We start from the raw sequence: 15,042 nt of genomic DNA on the forward strand, positions 1-15,042 counted from the left end.
TTTCTATGTTGTTTTTGTTTACTCCACGAACTCTTCATCATTAATTAAAAAAAAATACTGAAGACCACTGATGCTGTACAACCTTAGTGTTTGTATACTGTTATCATTGGGGATACTAATCCTGGATATTTTGCATATGCTGATCTAAAACCATTACTGCAATGCTGAGTCTCTTATTGAGACGAGCCATCACAGACATATAGATTTAAGCCCATAACATGAGAAACAAATACATTTTGACCTTTTTTAATTTGATAGTCATGAGTTGATGCTGGACCTGCTAGCATTGTTCTCACACACATGTACAACTGCTACAGTGATCTCTGCTGACCTCTATTATGTTTCTTAAATAAAATGTGTGTTGATGTTGACATACTATAGCACCTCAGATCATTAACTGTAATCAAATCGTCCATTCATTTGGTTTTGGGATTTATTTATTCAAATTTATGTTGAAGGTGAAAAACTGCTGACACGTATTAGACTGGCTCACTGCATAAGAAAATGTAGAACAGCTGCTGAGGTGTCTCAGCTAATCAAACCCTCATCATATTGTTTCCTGTTTCCTTCATCTTCAGGAGCACGAATCCAGTCTTTTGTGTATTGACATATGATCCTTTGTTTCCTGGTAAAACAGCGAGTAAAAATCGATGAAAAAGCCTTACACAATACTGAGAAATGTCCCCAAAGTCCAGTGGAGCAGCATTCTCTCCCCCTTCTCTCTCCCCCTCCCCTCCTCTCCCTCTCTGTCCCCCTCCCGTCTCTCCTCTGTTTCTTCTATAAGCCGACCTCTACTGTATCTACCCCTGGCATCACACTGCAGAGCTGTGAGGGAAGCTCAAACTGCATCTGACAAGGTGAGAGTGATTTATATCCTGTGATTTACTGCACGTGTTAACATATTGAACTGTGCCATTGTGCACAGTGCTTTTCATTGAGCCTGCATGGATTATTTGCCTTAACACTGGAATCAGCACTAGAGCAAATATTTGAATGAAGGCGAGAGTGGGTTTGCATCAAGCAAACCAAACAGAGCTGAGCAGCTTTATGTGTTTTCTTGACATATTGAAGACAAGACGGCAAACAATCTGCTCATGCTCTCGAGGGAGGTGAGGGACTGAAATGTGTCAATGCTGGCAGACCACCAGGGAAGTTTGCAGTTCATGTCTTTGCAGGGTGAAGACGGAGGCTGTATTGTTGTTTAGAATTATGGTCCAGTGACTTCTCTACGGTAACCTCTGGAGGTTTGCATTCAGCTGCAGAAGTGTGGTATTCATGTCTGTGAAATCTGAGCCTGCTCTTTACAGCAGTGTCAGCTTTATTTGATTTAAACCTCAATATAGTAAAGACACAGATGACAAATGAATGAGCCCGCTCTGTGGGTCTGATGTGGTGTTGCCTGGTGTTGATTCTCTCTTAATAAATATTTTTATTTCTTTTTGTTTTGCAGGAAAGTTTGGAAGATGTTCTTTCTTGCAACAGTTTTACTTTTTGGTAAGGTGATGAATGGTTTGCATAATGATTGAGAACAATTTTTCAATGCTCGCTTGTTTTTTCTCTGAATATGAATTTGTTTCTCACATTGTTGACCCTTTGTCTGGTCATTATCAATATGGTGCGTTGAATGGGTTAAGTGAAGATCTAAATTAGTTTGTGTTTGACTTTACATAGGCTCAGCGTCAGCCCAGAAAATAATTCAGTTAGCCTACTGCTCGTTAGATGAGCATAACCTCAGGATGGACTGCAAATACGCACTACCCGCTGAGTCACCAGAACCGTTCTGCAAGTATACCCATGGCGAACGACTCTTTGACACCACCGACCCGGATGAGGAGCAGCATGCCCCCTTCAGGAAGCGTGCCAAAGTCCGCATCTTTCCAGGCAACAACTGTCGCCTGCTGTTTAAAAACCTGCCCAACGGCAAGTCCAACTTCACCTGCAACATCAAGTATGCTGACTCAGTGACGGCAACCAAAACCTCAGTAGTTGACAAAAGTAAGCTGTTTGTGCTTGGATCAGCTCTGCTTTACAGAGATGCATATTCTTATTGTACCCACAAAGACAAGTATTTAATTGACTGCTAAATACAATGCTCCTCCATCTGAACCTGCATTATTGTTCTTATTGCAGAGCTCCTTCTTCCCTGCTCAGCATGGAGTGTCCTGTTACAAAGCTGCAGTGGCCTACTGCTGACCTTGATGACACTTTCAATGCTGCTGGAAATTCACTGGCTGTGAACAAGGCCCCAAACTGCTGCAAACGTTAACACTGCACTCGCAATTAACTGGTGACCGCCGTCGGACTCTCTCCTGAAGTTGCGTGTATGCACAAAGTGCAATGAGTTAAACTAAATCCACTTACAGTATATATCTGATACGTCACAGGCCTGCTTACTCTGTGTATGCCTGCACCTAATACTAAGCACATGTATGAATACACTTTATACTCTATGATACTCTCACATGTAAACAGCTGTCAGTTGTACTGTAGAAATTGCCTTGATCTATGTTGGTTTCTGGCAGATCTGCCTGAAAAGGTGACAGGTAAAAAGCATGAATGTGACCCACAGGTAGTATAGAAACTCAGATCTATCATCTGTTTGATTCAATATCTACTTAAAATATTTTTGTGATGGTATTGGTCTTGAAAATTAGATATTCAGAAAAACTATCCATAGATAGGGAAGAAAGGAGGTTTTATTGATGGGTTGAGACTGCTTTTGCTGAACCATCTGGCAATGTAGATTATACCAGCTGAAAAGTAATGTAACATTTTACACCGCAATGTGACGTTAATGCTGAGTTTCATCACTCTTTAAAATAGGCAATCTATTTAGCTTGACTAAAATGTGTCCCCTGTGTGTCTTCTTGGCTGCCAAATGAGGAGGGCAGATAGAGGAGACCTCGTGCCTCACAGGTCTTCCACTGGAAGATCGTGTTGTACCTGTCAATAAGAAGTGGGAAGGGCATCAGACCTAGTTTTGGCAGAGATTCATCAAATGCAGTTCAGAGAAACTAAAACTTCTAAGCAGGTTTTAACAAACGCATGCATGAGCAATAATGTCTGTACTCTATTTTATTCTACAGTGAGGAGACAGCACCTCAGCTATTGTCACGAAGAAAACCAAATGTTTTTTATTTGCCTTTCACTTGTGCCTGAGACATGATCCATGTTCAGCTGAGGCTTGTTGTCATAAAAACAAAGTTTTCCTCTGAATGTTAAATTAATTTAGATCCACAGAGATTGTTCTGTTTATAGATTTTCACAGAATATGCTTTATATTGTGCACTGATTGTCTGGTTATAATGTAAAGTATTTTTACTCATGTATATAGTTCAGTAGGAGGTGTGTGGCCAAAGCACAATCATTTAATTGCACTGAAAAGCACTGCTTTACTACTGTACGTATTGTATTATGACAATAAATTACACTGAAACTTATTTAGAATTGAAAGAGCAATGCTCTGTATCTGAAACTAATCACCAAAGTAAGCATGACCACTTGCATGCATTTCCACAGTTAGTACTGTATATGCAAAGTGCTGAAGGTGTTTTGGATGTCCTGTAGAGGGCAGCACAGCATCAACTTGTATCAGAAAGAGTCACAAAGAAGAAGGCGATGAGTGCAGAAAATGCAGTCATTAATTAACACAAACATTTAACTTATGCAAAGAGAGTGTCTTGTGAGAGCAGGTTTTGTTCAGGATTTCTAAGTATGATAATGAGTGATTTTCAACATTTTATAACGTGTATGCTGCAATTTGTGTTTTCACAAATAAAGTAGTACATTAAAGTGAACTTAAAAGTACTGAGTTCTGTCTGTATTTGGATTACTTTCCACGTCATTCAAATGACGTGAGTTTCCCTCATCCTTCAGTTTCATTTCTGTTGTGAGGCCATATCAGAAGAGTTTATTACACATAAAGACGTCACTGATAAACTGAAAGTAAACAGACAGCACAAAAAGGTCAAACATACACTGAAACAAGGCAACATATCATCACAGTGAAGCTCTTTACTGTTTGTTGTGTAAGACAGAGATTATTCAGCAGATGTGTTAAACCCTAGTGTGTGATCATGCTTCATTGGACTACTGATTTGAGGTAATGCACTCTGCAGAGCTGCCACAATATCTGTGAGGTTAAATTCAGCAACAATACATTTTTACTGTGGACGTTACTTTGGGACATTAGGTTAAATCGTAGCAAAGTATCTGTATCTTTACCCTTTATCTTGAATAAATATGAGTATATTACAGAGCATTGACAACCCAATGACTAATAGATTGACAGTCAAACGATCAAAAAAAAAAAATATATCAGCTTAGTATGAAAATTTACCTCATTGTTTAGTTGACACTGAAAACCACATATTATAAAATTCCACCAAATGCCTCAAAAGAGTGAAGTAATACATCCATATAATCATTACTGAAATACACCATACTAAAATTTGTTGGAAGAGAGAGAAATCATCCTTACAAGTTTTGTCCAAATCCAATTTTTTTTTTCTTCATCTGACCGAGCTTTAAATAGCTATGACCTGGGTGATTGAGAGCTGTTACTGCAACAACCTCATATTTTTGTCATTTCTCAATGATGAAAATTCTGTACACTGTTTTAATTAAACTTATTTAAAAGATGAAATGCAGATTTTACATTAAGTTGTTCGTTTAAAGATAAGATAAGATGAGATAAGATAAGATAAGAACCATTTATTTATCACGAAGGAACTTGTGTTGCTAGGGTACAAAACACTAAGTACAAAGTTAGTGACAGTAAAAAGTAAAATAGAAAAATACTGACTGTTAGTGAGTAAACAACAAATAGAATAGAAAATACAAGATACACATGCAAAGTGTCTGTTATACAATACTATATACTACTAAGTTTCAGGGTGACAAAGTGTTAGGGCGAAATGCAAAAAGCAGAAAAAATAGTATCCGAGAAACCAAAACAAAAAATAAGAGTGAATAACAAATGAAAAGTTGGATAATGATGAAGTTTCACATGAATGAACTATTGAGTTACATTATCGCGCGAGTGAGACTTGATGGAAATGAGGTGCTAATGCAGTGTTGGGGAAGTTACTTTTGAAAAGTAGTGTTGGCTCGTTACATGTTTCTTCTTGAAAAAGTAGTCCCTTACTTTACTTAATTGCCCTATATGGGAAGAAACTTTTTACACTACTCGTTACTTTAACGTTACTTTTATGGTACTCCACTTTGGGCAGAACCCCATCTCATTTCCTAAATGTGTATAGGCTTAACTTCTTTTAAAGTTCAACTATGGAGGAAATAACAGGTAATTCTTTTGTGCTCTTTATTTTGAAAAATGCCACAGAGCACTTGACAAGAAAAACAATAATGCCATGTTGACTGATTGCTCTCTGCATGATAATGGGAGTACCAGCCTCAGTGTGGAATGAGAGCCCGATTGCGCATTTGCGCAGCTGAGGCAGTGTTGCTGTCAAACTGGTCCTTAGGAAAAGTAATGTTGTGCCCAACTGAAAAAGGAACTTTTACCATTTTTCAGTAGTTACACGTCATATTACTTTTTACCCCAAAAAGTAGTTGTGTTACTGTAACACGTTGCTTTATAGCTCGTTACACCCAACACTTGCTAGATGAATCACTGGAATACCTTAAATCCTGGTTGATCCATAACCTCTCAGGAGCTTTTAACTTTCCATCAAGTGTCCAACAATGTATTTTACCCCAATAAGCACATTTGTTCAATATTGTTAGTAAAGCAGACGTACATAAACTTTATATTCAAACACACTAAACCCCTTCAACAAAAACTAAATAACAAAGTAACTATAGATACTGCACATCACATAGAGCTTGATATAAGGTCGTTACTGACAGCATTAATGGGCAAAATTGTCAAAGACCTTCAGCAGGAATCAAAACAGAAGAACACTTTCTTTCTGAACTTTTTTCTACTCTTAATTTTGGACCCAAATATCCAGAGTACAGTACACAGTACAGGGACAGCATAAACAAACATCAACAACAGCTTGCACACTTGCGGTGATTAAAACAAAAAGAGATATTTGTTCCAATATTTACAACAACAAGAAACACACCTTGTGTAATTTATTGTTGGTTAGGTAAGCTCCCTTAATATTTAATTTTATTAGTTATTACTTTGACATGTAAATAACACCTGAAACTTTTCTAGTTTAAAAAGTATTTTTACATGTAGCCTGATGAAGGAAAATATTACATTGTAGGAACATTTTTGATTTATATTCCTTATTATATTTAAAGTATAAGTTAAAACAAAACTTTAAGTAGAGTTAATTCAAGTGGTTTAGTGGTCAAACTTATGTGATTAATATTTTTGTGATTGCAACATGATGATAGTTTCACTTCTGTTGTGATGTCATGAAAAACTATCCCCTCAAATAGTTCTTCTATGACTAATCACAGTGGCTCAAACCATGAATGAATACGGATCTGAAATTGCTGAAATAAGCCTTAAAAATCGTTTATCTGCAAAATTTAAACAAGGATTGGTGAGGGACGTTTGCCCAGCTGTTGTCTTTCAGTTTAGCCTACTTGTCGAGTTAATAAACTACTAAAGCGCTCTCCCTCCTCCTGTTTTCTCTGTATGTAAATGCGCTGTCTAATGGTCAAACTCGTTTTTCCACTCTGCCGTCACTGAGGGCTCCTGTTACCGGAAGTTACCGAGCTTCTCACCTGGGCGGACTCCTCAGGTGAAGCCACACCATTATTGCAGACTAAAACGTCGACACAGAACATTAGAAGTTGGAAATATTGACGTTTGGTCGTTCATTCGACGGGAGGAAACTATCTAATTTAACTTTTTTTTCTCCCAGTGAAGAGGGAAAGCAGAAGATCAGGACGAGGAGGGGTAAACTTACCAACATGACCGTCAGCAGGCTGGTTTCGGTGGCTTTGTTCCTCCTTGCAGCGACAGGTGAGCGCATTTGGCACTACTTTTATCAGTTTGTGAACAATTATCATTTTAAAAGTTTTACTTTCACTACAGTGCAATAAACCAACAAAAAGAAAGTGGCTTTTTGTCTCCCACACGCACACAAAAAATTGTGTTTTTGCTTATCTCCCTTAAACAACCCCGGGCCTGGTCTAGCACACAACGTTGGCCTGTTTTACATCAGCTATGCTAATGCGAGCTTTGGGGGTTAGTAACAAGAAAAAATAGATACTTTTCTCTTCTGGAATATAAAAGTTACTAGAAAATTTGAACTTTGAGATCAAATCAGTGGTGTTTTGTTAGTTTTAAAAGCAGGTGTAGGAAGTACAAGGTCCAAAGAGGCTGTAAAAAGAAACCATAAAAAATGTGCAGGTGTGTACGTCAGATCAATTGGTTCTTCCTGTTTTAACAAAAAATAAATAAATAGATAAGAGAAGTGAATACATTTTCATTACTTAAATTCTTGATTTTGTTGTCTGTTTTATGAATATTAACAGTGGAGTAATGTTAATCACATTAAGGGGAAGTGAGGTGGTCCTTAAAAGAAAGGACCTCAAAAGAAAGTCTCAAAAGAACTGTTCATACATTGTTTTTCTTGTCATATTTACAATCTGTCAGGAAACTAACACTTCATGTATAGAAAACAGTCCATGATATAAGCCTCCCTTTTCCTGAGGTGACAGTCCACTAACTCAATACTTTTTACTATTTAAGCGATAAACCTTGTTCAGATTTGTGAAATGCGTTACACGTTGTGTAGTGTAACTTGTTTTTTTTCTGTAATAGTTAAGTAAATATTCCTCCAGCTGGTTACTGCTTGTCTCTGCTGTACATCTCATAAGTGCACCTGCAGAACAGCCTGCTGTGAAGACGCAGCTTAAAGGCATATCCACTCATTGAGCCTGTTGAGGTGAATGAAAATATTTACTGCCTGCTGAGTTCCTCCAGTGCTCTGACCCGCAGATATTCCCAGGTCTTTACCTTGTAGAATGTATATCACTACCCAAACCCTGAAACTCTCAAAGTATGCAAACAAAGGAGTTGTTCCCAGCTCTGGTTTCATTTTACACTAGAGGCTTATCTCACAAAACCAAAACTGTGACTGTGCTGCCTTATCTCTGCTGAGACGCCTGTGAGAAACTCCTGCAGGGTGTTTATGGAGTACCTGAAAGGAAAATAAGTGTTTTATTTGCAGACAAACTCAATTTAGGTCTTGAGTGGAATTTATTTTAAATTTAGCACAGAGTTAATGATTAACGGGGAACTTCTGTTTATCTGTGTAGTGCAATCTTCTCAGAATAACACGACCAGACAACCAGCTATTATTTAAATCCTAACACACCCAACAATTAAAGTAAATGGCAGTGGTGTAATGTAATATACAATAGATCTATGATTGGTGTGCCGGAGAGGTCATTGACTCCATGACTTTACGGTGTAGTCACGTTTGTTTGTACTGTGAGAGTGCTGTGCCTGGAAAGACACAGTTTCTGCCTCAGTGTTGACAGTTTCACCGGAAGTTTCTCAGCTCAGCTGTTTGGAATGAAGCACTTTTCAGCTTGTGCTCACGCCCTGAAGGCTTGACAAACTGCGCATGTTTTATTTTTTAATGATCATTATCTGCTTGTCATTTCATAAACTATATCTATCTAAAGCAGCTTTAAAAAACTCGACCATGATAAAAACATTTCTTCTCTGGAACTAACCACTTATCAGTACTTAACGCTTAGCACAGATCTATGTTCTCCTTAAAGGCTAATGTTCAGAGCTTGATTCCTGTCTACATCCAAGCTGGATCAACTCAGCCTTGGTATTACTACCCTACATCTCTCCTCTGTTCATCCTCATAAATGTTACAGAGCAGAAAGCTTTTATCTCTCGTCTTACTCAGTCTGAGCCGTGCATGAGGGAAATCAGAAATATATTCGCATTCCAAGCCATCAGATCCTCTTGAAACTAATTTTCTGATATCTGACAGGCGTTTTCCCATTTGTGGAATAGCTATACATGTTTAATATTTGAATCTCATCAATTCTGAAGCGTCATTAACTACAACATGACTTTATTCTATCTGCTTTGATGGATGTTTGAACTGAACCCACAGAGAAGACTCTTCAGTCTGTGACTTCACACTTTTGTCCCCCCACACACAATGCAGTAGTGAAAGCTGCTGTGTCTTAAATCCTCACTTCCCTTTAGCATCAGACACTTGTATTATTAGCAGTGATAAAACATGCTGTGAAATTCAAACAATGACTGAATCAGTAACACCACTAATCTTTGAAATAGACATGCTTTGCACAAGCTGATCATACTGTTTGGATTAATTTCTCTTTGCTTGCCTCGGGTATAATTTTGGTTTCTGTAATGTATTCTCACCAATAGTGGCAGCCCAATATGAGTGACTTTAAAACCAAACGTGTTTTTTGTGAACATTGTGTTTAGGTGTGAGCGGCTTTTCAGTCACTACCAGTAACCCAGATGTGCGCGTGAAAGAGAACATGGGTAAGTACCAAAAGTTTTAGATAATTAAAACAGAGAGGAGAAACATGAAAAATAATGAATATTTCATTACTGAGGTATTTACCAAATGTTTAGACAATTTTATTAACATTTTTTAGGGGCAGAGTTGTCCTGTTGGGGCTGTAGGTACAGCGAAGTGTCAGATTCCATCTCTTGATGTGTTGGGAAGTGTAAAAAATGCAAATAAAATCAAGAGCTGTTCCAGAGCTGCATCATTTAGATGTTTTTAATCTGACAAATAATAGGTTAAGGCCACTTCCTGAAAAAAACAATGGACTGACAGGCTGTTTTTCCTGTTGAGCAACAGTTTGAACAGGCAGTGTTTTGATGTAACTGTGAAAGCACTGAAGCACTTCATAAATGGTTAGGCTCAAACAGTTAGCATTTGGCTAAAATGTAATTTTCCTAACTAAGAAGTCCACAGCATGTACTTGTAGGCTTTGATTGTCAAATGACCTAATAGCCCTCCGGATCTTACCGCCTATTACCCCCATATTTCCTGTCTCTCATCAGCTATACTAACCAGTAAAAGCAAAAATGACCAAAATATCACTTCATTTTTTAAACTGGTTTATTTTACAAATACTGCACCCAGCCCACAGCTCTGCAGGTTTTGGACAACATTTAAGCAGCCTTATCAGAATCTGATGTCAAAGACAGTGCTGTGTAGGTTTGCTACTAAAAAAAACAGGATGTGCCAGGCAGAGGCCCCACATATAGTCCAAGATTTTACTTTTTTTTAATCAGGTGCTCAACAGGTACCTCTTCACTTCCTCACTCTCGGTTTATTTTTCCTAACTATGTTTAGGTCTAATAAACTAAGGGCACCCTTATGCAAACTATTCTTTCGTTACTATCATGTAAAAAAAAAAAGATTCATTTTTTGATATATTACAAGGCAGACACATTTCTTGACTCATCACAGAGTTCAAAACAAATGTAAAAAAAAATCATGCAATGATTTGTTCATAAACAGTTATTGCAAGATTAAAGTGAAGACAGTAACAACAGACCACCCGCTTTTGCTATTGATTTTGAACCCTTTCATTTCAGGGGGCGACCTTACATGCACGTATTCAGGTGACTTTGGTTCAAATGCCAGAGTTGAGTGGAAGTTTAAGGACCTTAAAGGCTCACAGGTTTATGTGGTCTTCGATGGGAAAACAACAGGTAAGAAGTTTGATTCATTCTATTCTCTCTATTTCTCTTTAAGTAGGCTGCTTGATTACGGCTAGTTTTGTTATTTGTTGTTTGTTTGTTTGTCAACCGTTTTAAACAAAACTGCAAAACTACTTTAATGAAGTTTAATGATAATACATTACCTGTCAAGGAGACATGGCCCTTGAACACATTGAGTATTTAATGTTTTTGAAGCACTTTGCATGACAGCTTGATTCGCAGTGTCTTAGTAAACATATTTTGAATGGTCTCATTTATGCTTCCTTTACAAAAGAAAGTTAATACTTTTTCAAAGTTTTCCTCTTTTTTGTGTTTTGTTTGGGCTCAAACTATAGGCTACTGCCTCCACAGTTTATTTTTGTACCACAAAGTTTGGTCTGTTTCTGTACCTCTCTGTTATAGGGGATAAATGATTCTTAGTTTTCCTGTCACTTTGTCCTGTGATGCAGAATGACAGTCCTTAGAAACAACAGAGAAATGTGGTTTCTGGGTTTTTTTCCTATCTGTTTTGTAATTCTTCAATTCTTCCCCAGAACCCTATTCCAGCCGAGTGAAAGTACACAACAACAATCTGAGATTCGATAGCATGACCCGCCGTGATAATGGAGTGTACGACTGTGAGGTGTCAGGAAATGGAAAGTTTGGAGAAGTGCGAGTGAAGCTTACCGTGCTTGGTAAGTGTACCATAGTTATGAAGTTCCACCTTCATTACCCACTTAGACCCAGAACAGGACAGTAAAAATATTTATACTCTCTTATTCTTTTCTGAAGTTTGTGTACTTAAGAAAGGTTGTGAAGTACTTAACTCATGAATACTCTTTGAAAACTGAAAATTTTCTCTTGCAGTGCCCCCATCTCCACCCTTGTGTAGGATCCCAGCTTCAGTGACAACAGGCAGGCCAACCAAGCTGACCTGCCATGACAGTGATGCCTCCCCTCCTCCCGCATACAGGTGGTACAAAGACGGTGTTCTTCTTCCGCCTGAACCCAGCAAGATTGCTGGCTTCAAAAACGCCACCTTCAAGATTAATGTTGACACCGGCAACCTGGTCAGCCACAAGCTGTTATTGTCATTTTTCTGGTATAGTTGTCATTCCCATGGCTTTGAAATCAATGTATAACTCTGTTTGCTTCCTCAGGAGTTTCCCAGAACAACAAAGGCAGACTCTGGTCAGTACTACTGTGAAGCGGTCAATGAGGCTGGTCCTCCTCAGCGATGCAAAGGAGCTAAAATGGAAATCCGTGAGTGCTCTTTTCTAAATCCAATAAACACTTGAGGCCAGGCTAGCATGGCTAACATTTAAACATTTGGTGCTCCATCATTTTGGGGGATTATTGTGAAGTTTAAATTGTTTTTGCAACACACCAGCAGAATGTTTTAAAGTACTTAAACCAATAAACTATAAAAAAGTGATGATTTTCTTTTAAAGGTGACCTCAACACTGGAGGAATTGTTGCTGGGGTAATCGTGGCTCTGCTGTTGGTGGCTCTGCTGATATTTGGCCTTTGGTATGCCAACAAGAAAGGATACCTGCCCAGTGAGTTTCCTTTAATTTTAAAAACTAGAAAAAGGACTTTGTGCATGTATTAATAGATATACAATGTTGCAACGTGGGCAGGGTAGCAGTACATGGAAAAAGATGCTTGGAGTGTGAATTTATAGGTTAAGGCTTTGGTCACATGATACTATTATGAAATTTTGGTTGAGTCACTTGATTTATAGATACACCATTAACAACGGAATACATTAAAAAGAAGTTCAAAAAAAGGTTGCATAAGTGAATTCAAAGTATAGCTGATCTGAATTTAGTGTCCAAATAGTAAAGCAAGACTCAACATTAGCATTCCAAATTTTATGACACAAAAAATTAACGTTAAGTAATAAATATGACATCAGCTGAAACAGCTCTTGATGAAGTTTTAAAATCCTCTTTTTAACTAGGTATTTGACCTGAATAAGTGAATGAATAAAAACAGTCTGTCACAGTACCATTAAAGCAGTGATATCAAAAAAGCAGACTGTTGCACATAATTTGCATTTCTGTAAGCACCTTTTCCACTGATGTTGTTTCTTTTCTTTCCTTCACAGAGAAGACTGAAAGGTAAGAGGATTTTCTTTTTTATGCCCTGTAATGGAATTTAGCAGATCAGACTGGTGTGCTGCTCCAGGCTGACTTTACACTCTTTTCTCAGTAAATGTTTCCACAGATTACATGTCTGAACTCTGCACAGGCTCAACATGTTTTTGTAATCCTCCCTGCAGCAAACCAAAGCCTAGCGTGGTGTACCAGCCCACATCAGCGTATGGCGGTGATGAAGATGATGACGTGAGTATAAGTCTGAACTAGTGTTTGTCGAGTTTAAAAAAGTTCAGTTCAGAGAAAGAGTTGTTAAGAAATGCTCCCTCTTGATGTTTGATGTCTTTGTTTTACAGGGGGAATTCAAACAGAAGTCTTCATTTGTGGTATAGTTCGAAACAAATGTACACAAAAAGAAGAACACCTCTGTTCCAAATGTTTGTCAGCGTGGGATTTTACTCCATTTTTTAAGCAATGTGTGTGTGTGTTTTTTATATAAATTTCTCTTGAGTTGAAGTTCTTCATTTGCCAGTTAGTGTGACACTATGAGTTCCTCTTGTACTTAAATGTAACATAAAATGATTTGACACTAACAGGTGTAAGACCTATGTCTCACTTTCATTTAGGATCAGACTCTTTTAACTGAAAGTTCACAATGTACTTTGAGTACATCCTGTTTACTGTTCCTCTTAAAACCACATTTTAATGTGTTTTCATGATGTATCTAATGGTCTACGTGAACTCAAATAGTCCACAGAATCAGGTACAAACAAAGTTAGGGAGATACATTTTATTTGTCATGAAAAACAAGTATGAAGTACAACAGAAAAAACACCCTCTTCTGTCAAAAAGAAAAAATCAGTCCAAAACAAAGTTAGGGAGATACATTTTATTTGTCATGAAAAACAAGTATGAAGTACAACAGAAAAAACACCCTCTTCTGTCAAAAAGAAAAAATCAGTCCCATCATTGTAATTATACTTTAATATCACCTGTATATTGCAGCTAAATGGTTTTGAATGTGTTGTTTCTTTTTTTTGAGCAAACAAAACTTTTATGTACAGGACACCTGTGTTCAAATGTCTTTTTTCTGTACTGTAAATAAAAACAGTTTTACATCTTAATTTTAGAAATCAATGCAATTGTCTTCTAGCATGAACAGTACACCCATTTTAATGTCTTTATGTCTTTATCAGTTTAGATTCTCATTGTCTATCGCACACTATTTAGTAATGATAATATTACAATTTTTGTAAGGTTTTCCAAAATATGTTTTTAACCTTAGAAATAAACATGGCATAGCTGGTTCACAGTTAATTGCAAAAGGTCCTCTTCCTATTGAAATCATCAGACGTCATCTGTAATGCTACACATTGGATGGATGAAATACATTTAACAAGATTTTTAGTTGTTTATTTTTTCCTCTGCCTCATTCCACCCAATGTCCCAGATGTTTAAGTACTTTACCAGAGCCCCCCATTAATGGGTGTATGATCCTGATGTAGATATGTGTTTACTTTCAAAAAGAGGCATCGTTTTTCACACTGTTTGATGTTTCTTTTATGGATCTGTTGGGACTAATGCATCAGCTTATGTTTGTAACTTTGCATAAAATTTGGTCAAAAACGTTTTCAATTGTCTCCTGTCATATCCAAAGTCAAAAACTTGGAATTTTCATAAAAAAATGTATGCTAAATTATCATTCTTGCACATGCTTTTGACTGTCTCAGCTCAACTTCTCCATTGTAATACTTCTATGTCTACAGAACTAGCGGTTTTGTATTTATCAAAGGTAAAGTGTACTACTACGATGTACTGCACATGAGTGATCCAGTAAAGTTTTTAAAGCACAGCCAGAAGTGCATGGATGTCTTAAACTTAGAGGTAAATAAGCATAGAGCATGTATGTGTATTCCTTATAATGCATACATTATCAACAAAATCCGATCTAAAGTTAGATGGATTCTCTTCAGTAAATATCAATCAGTGTAAGTTTTTTTTTTCTTACGCAGTCTACATTAGAGAAGTTAATTTGATAGGACAATATTTAAGCTCTCTACTAAATGTTTGTACATTTATACACTGTGTTTGGTTATGTTTTGTTTGGTTAAATCCTGGGATCATTGAACTGCTGCTTCAAAAAGGCTAGAGGATTGATTGGGTTAGACAAGGTATAAATCACGGTCAGTGAAGGGAAAAATGCTGAATCAGATGATGAACAAAACTATATAACGTGTGAGTCCCAGGAAATGTTTGTCACTCTTAAGTTGCTATAGCAACTGATGATGGCTTGCTGCT

At 37.4% G+C, this 15,042-nt stretch overlaps 2 protein-coding genes across 2 annotated transcripts; both read left to right on the plus strand.

Moving 5' to 3' along the window:
• The first annotated feature begins 747 nt into the window (after window positions 1–747).
• thy1 (Thy-1 cell surface antigen) lies at window positions 748–3,792 on the plus strand. Its single transcript, XM_074672712.1, has 4 exons — window positions 748–857; window positions 1,451–1,494; window positions 1,672–1,995; window positions 2,131–3,792. Exons 2-4 carry the CDS (start codon window positions 1,464–1,466, stop codon window positions 2,235–2,237), a joined length of 462 nt encoding a protein of 153 aa, XP_074528813.1. The 5' UTR covers window positions 748–857; window positions 1,451–1,463; the 3' UTR covers window positions 2,238–3,792.
• A 2,832-nt stretch (window positions 3,793–6,624) lies between these two features.
• f11r.1 (F11 receptor, tandem duplicate 1) lies at window positions 6,625–13,708 on the plus strand. Its single transcript, XM_074672303.1, has 11 exons — window positions 6,625–6,722; window positions 6,846–6,946; window positions 9,410–9,469; window positions 10,541–10,657; window positions 11,200–11,340; window positions 11,513–11,715; window positions 11,806–11,908; window positions 12,097–12,204; window positions 12,756–12,768; window positions 12,930–12,993; window positions 13,101–13,708. Exons 2-11 carry the CDS (start codon window positions 6,895–6,897, stop codon window positions 13,134–13,136), a joined length of 897 nt encoding a protein of 298 aa, XP_074528404.1. The 5' UTR covers window positions 6,625–6,722; window positions 6,846–6,894; the 3' UTR covers window positions 13,137–13,708.
• The last annotated feature ends 1,334 nt before the right edge of the window (window positions 13,709–15,042 follow it).

This window comes from Halichoeres trimaculatus, unplaced genomic scaffold (genome assembly GCF_033239565.1).
Source record: "Halichoeres trimaculatus isolate MK-OKI-2021-1 unplaced genomic scaffold, fHalTri1.1 fHalTri1_scaffold_6, whole genome shotgun sequence".
NCBI lineage: Eukaryota > Metazoa > Chordata > Actinopteri > Labriformes > Labridae > Halichoeres > Halichoeres trimaculatus.

What these genes read in the sequence shown, in the direction of transcription:
- thy1 (XM_074672712.1), top strand. Translation starts at nt 1,464, where the DNA reads ATGTTCTTTCTTGCAACAGTTTTACTTTTTG. An exon ending in TGCAACAGTTTTACTTTTTG is followed by an intron (nt 1,495 to 1,671) that starts GTAAGGTGATGA and finishes GACTTTACATAG; the next exon opens with GCTCAGCGTCAGCCCAGAAA. An exon ending in AACCTCAGTAGTTGACAAAA is followed by an intron (nt 1,996 to 2,130) that starts GTAAGCTGTTTG and finishes TTCTTATTGCAG; the next exon opens with AGCTCCTTCTTCCCTGCTCA.
- f11r.1 (XM_074672303.1), top strand. Translation starts at nt 6,895, where the DNA reads ATGACCGTCAGCAGGCTGGTTTCGGTGGCTTTGTTCCTCCTTGCAGCG. An exon ending in GCGCGTGAAAGAGAACATGG is followed by an intron (nt 9,470 to 10,540) that starts GTAAGTACCAAA and finishes CTTTCATTTCAG; the next exon opens with GGGGCGACCTTACATGCACG. An exon ending in ATGTTGACACCGGCAACCTG is followed by an intron (nt 11,716 to 11,805) that starts GTCAGCCACAAG and finishes TTGCTTCCTCAG; the next exon opens with GAGTTTCCCAGAACAACAAA.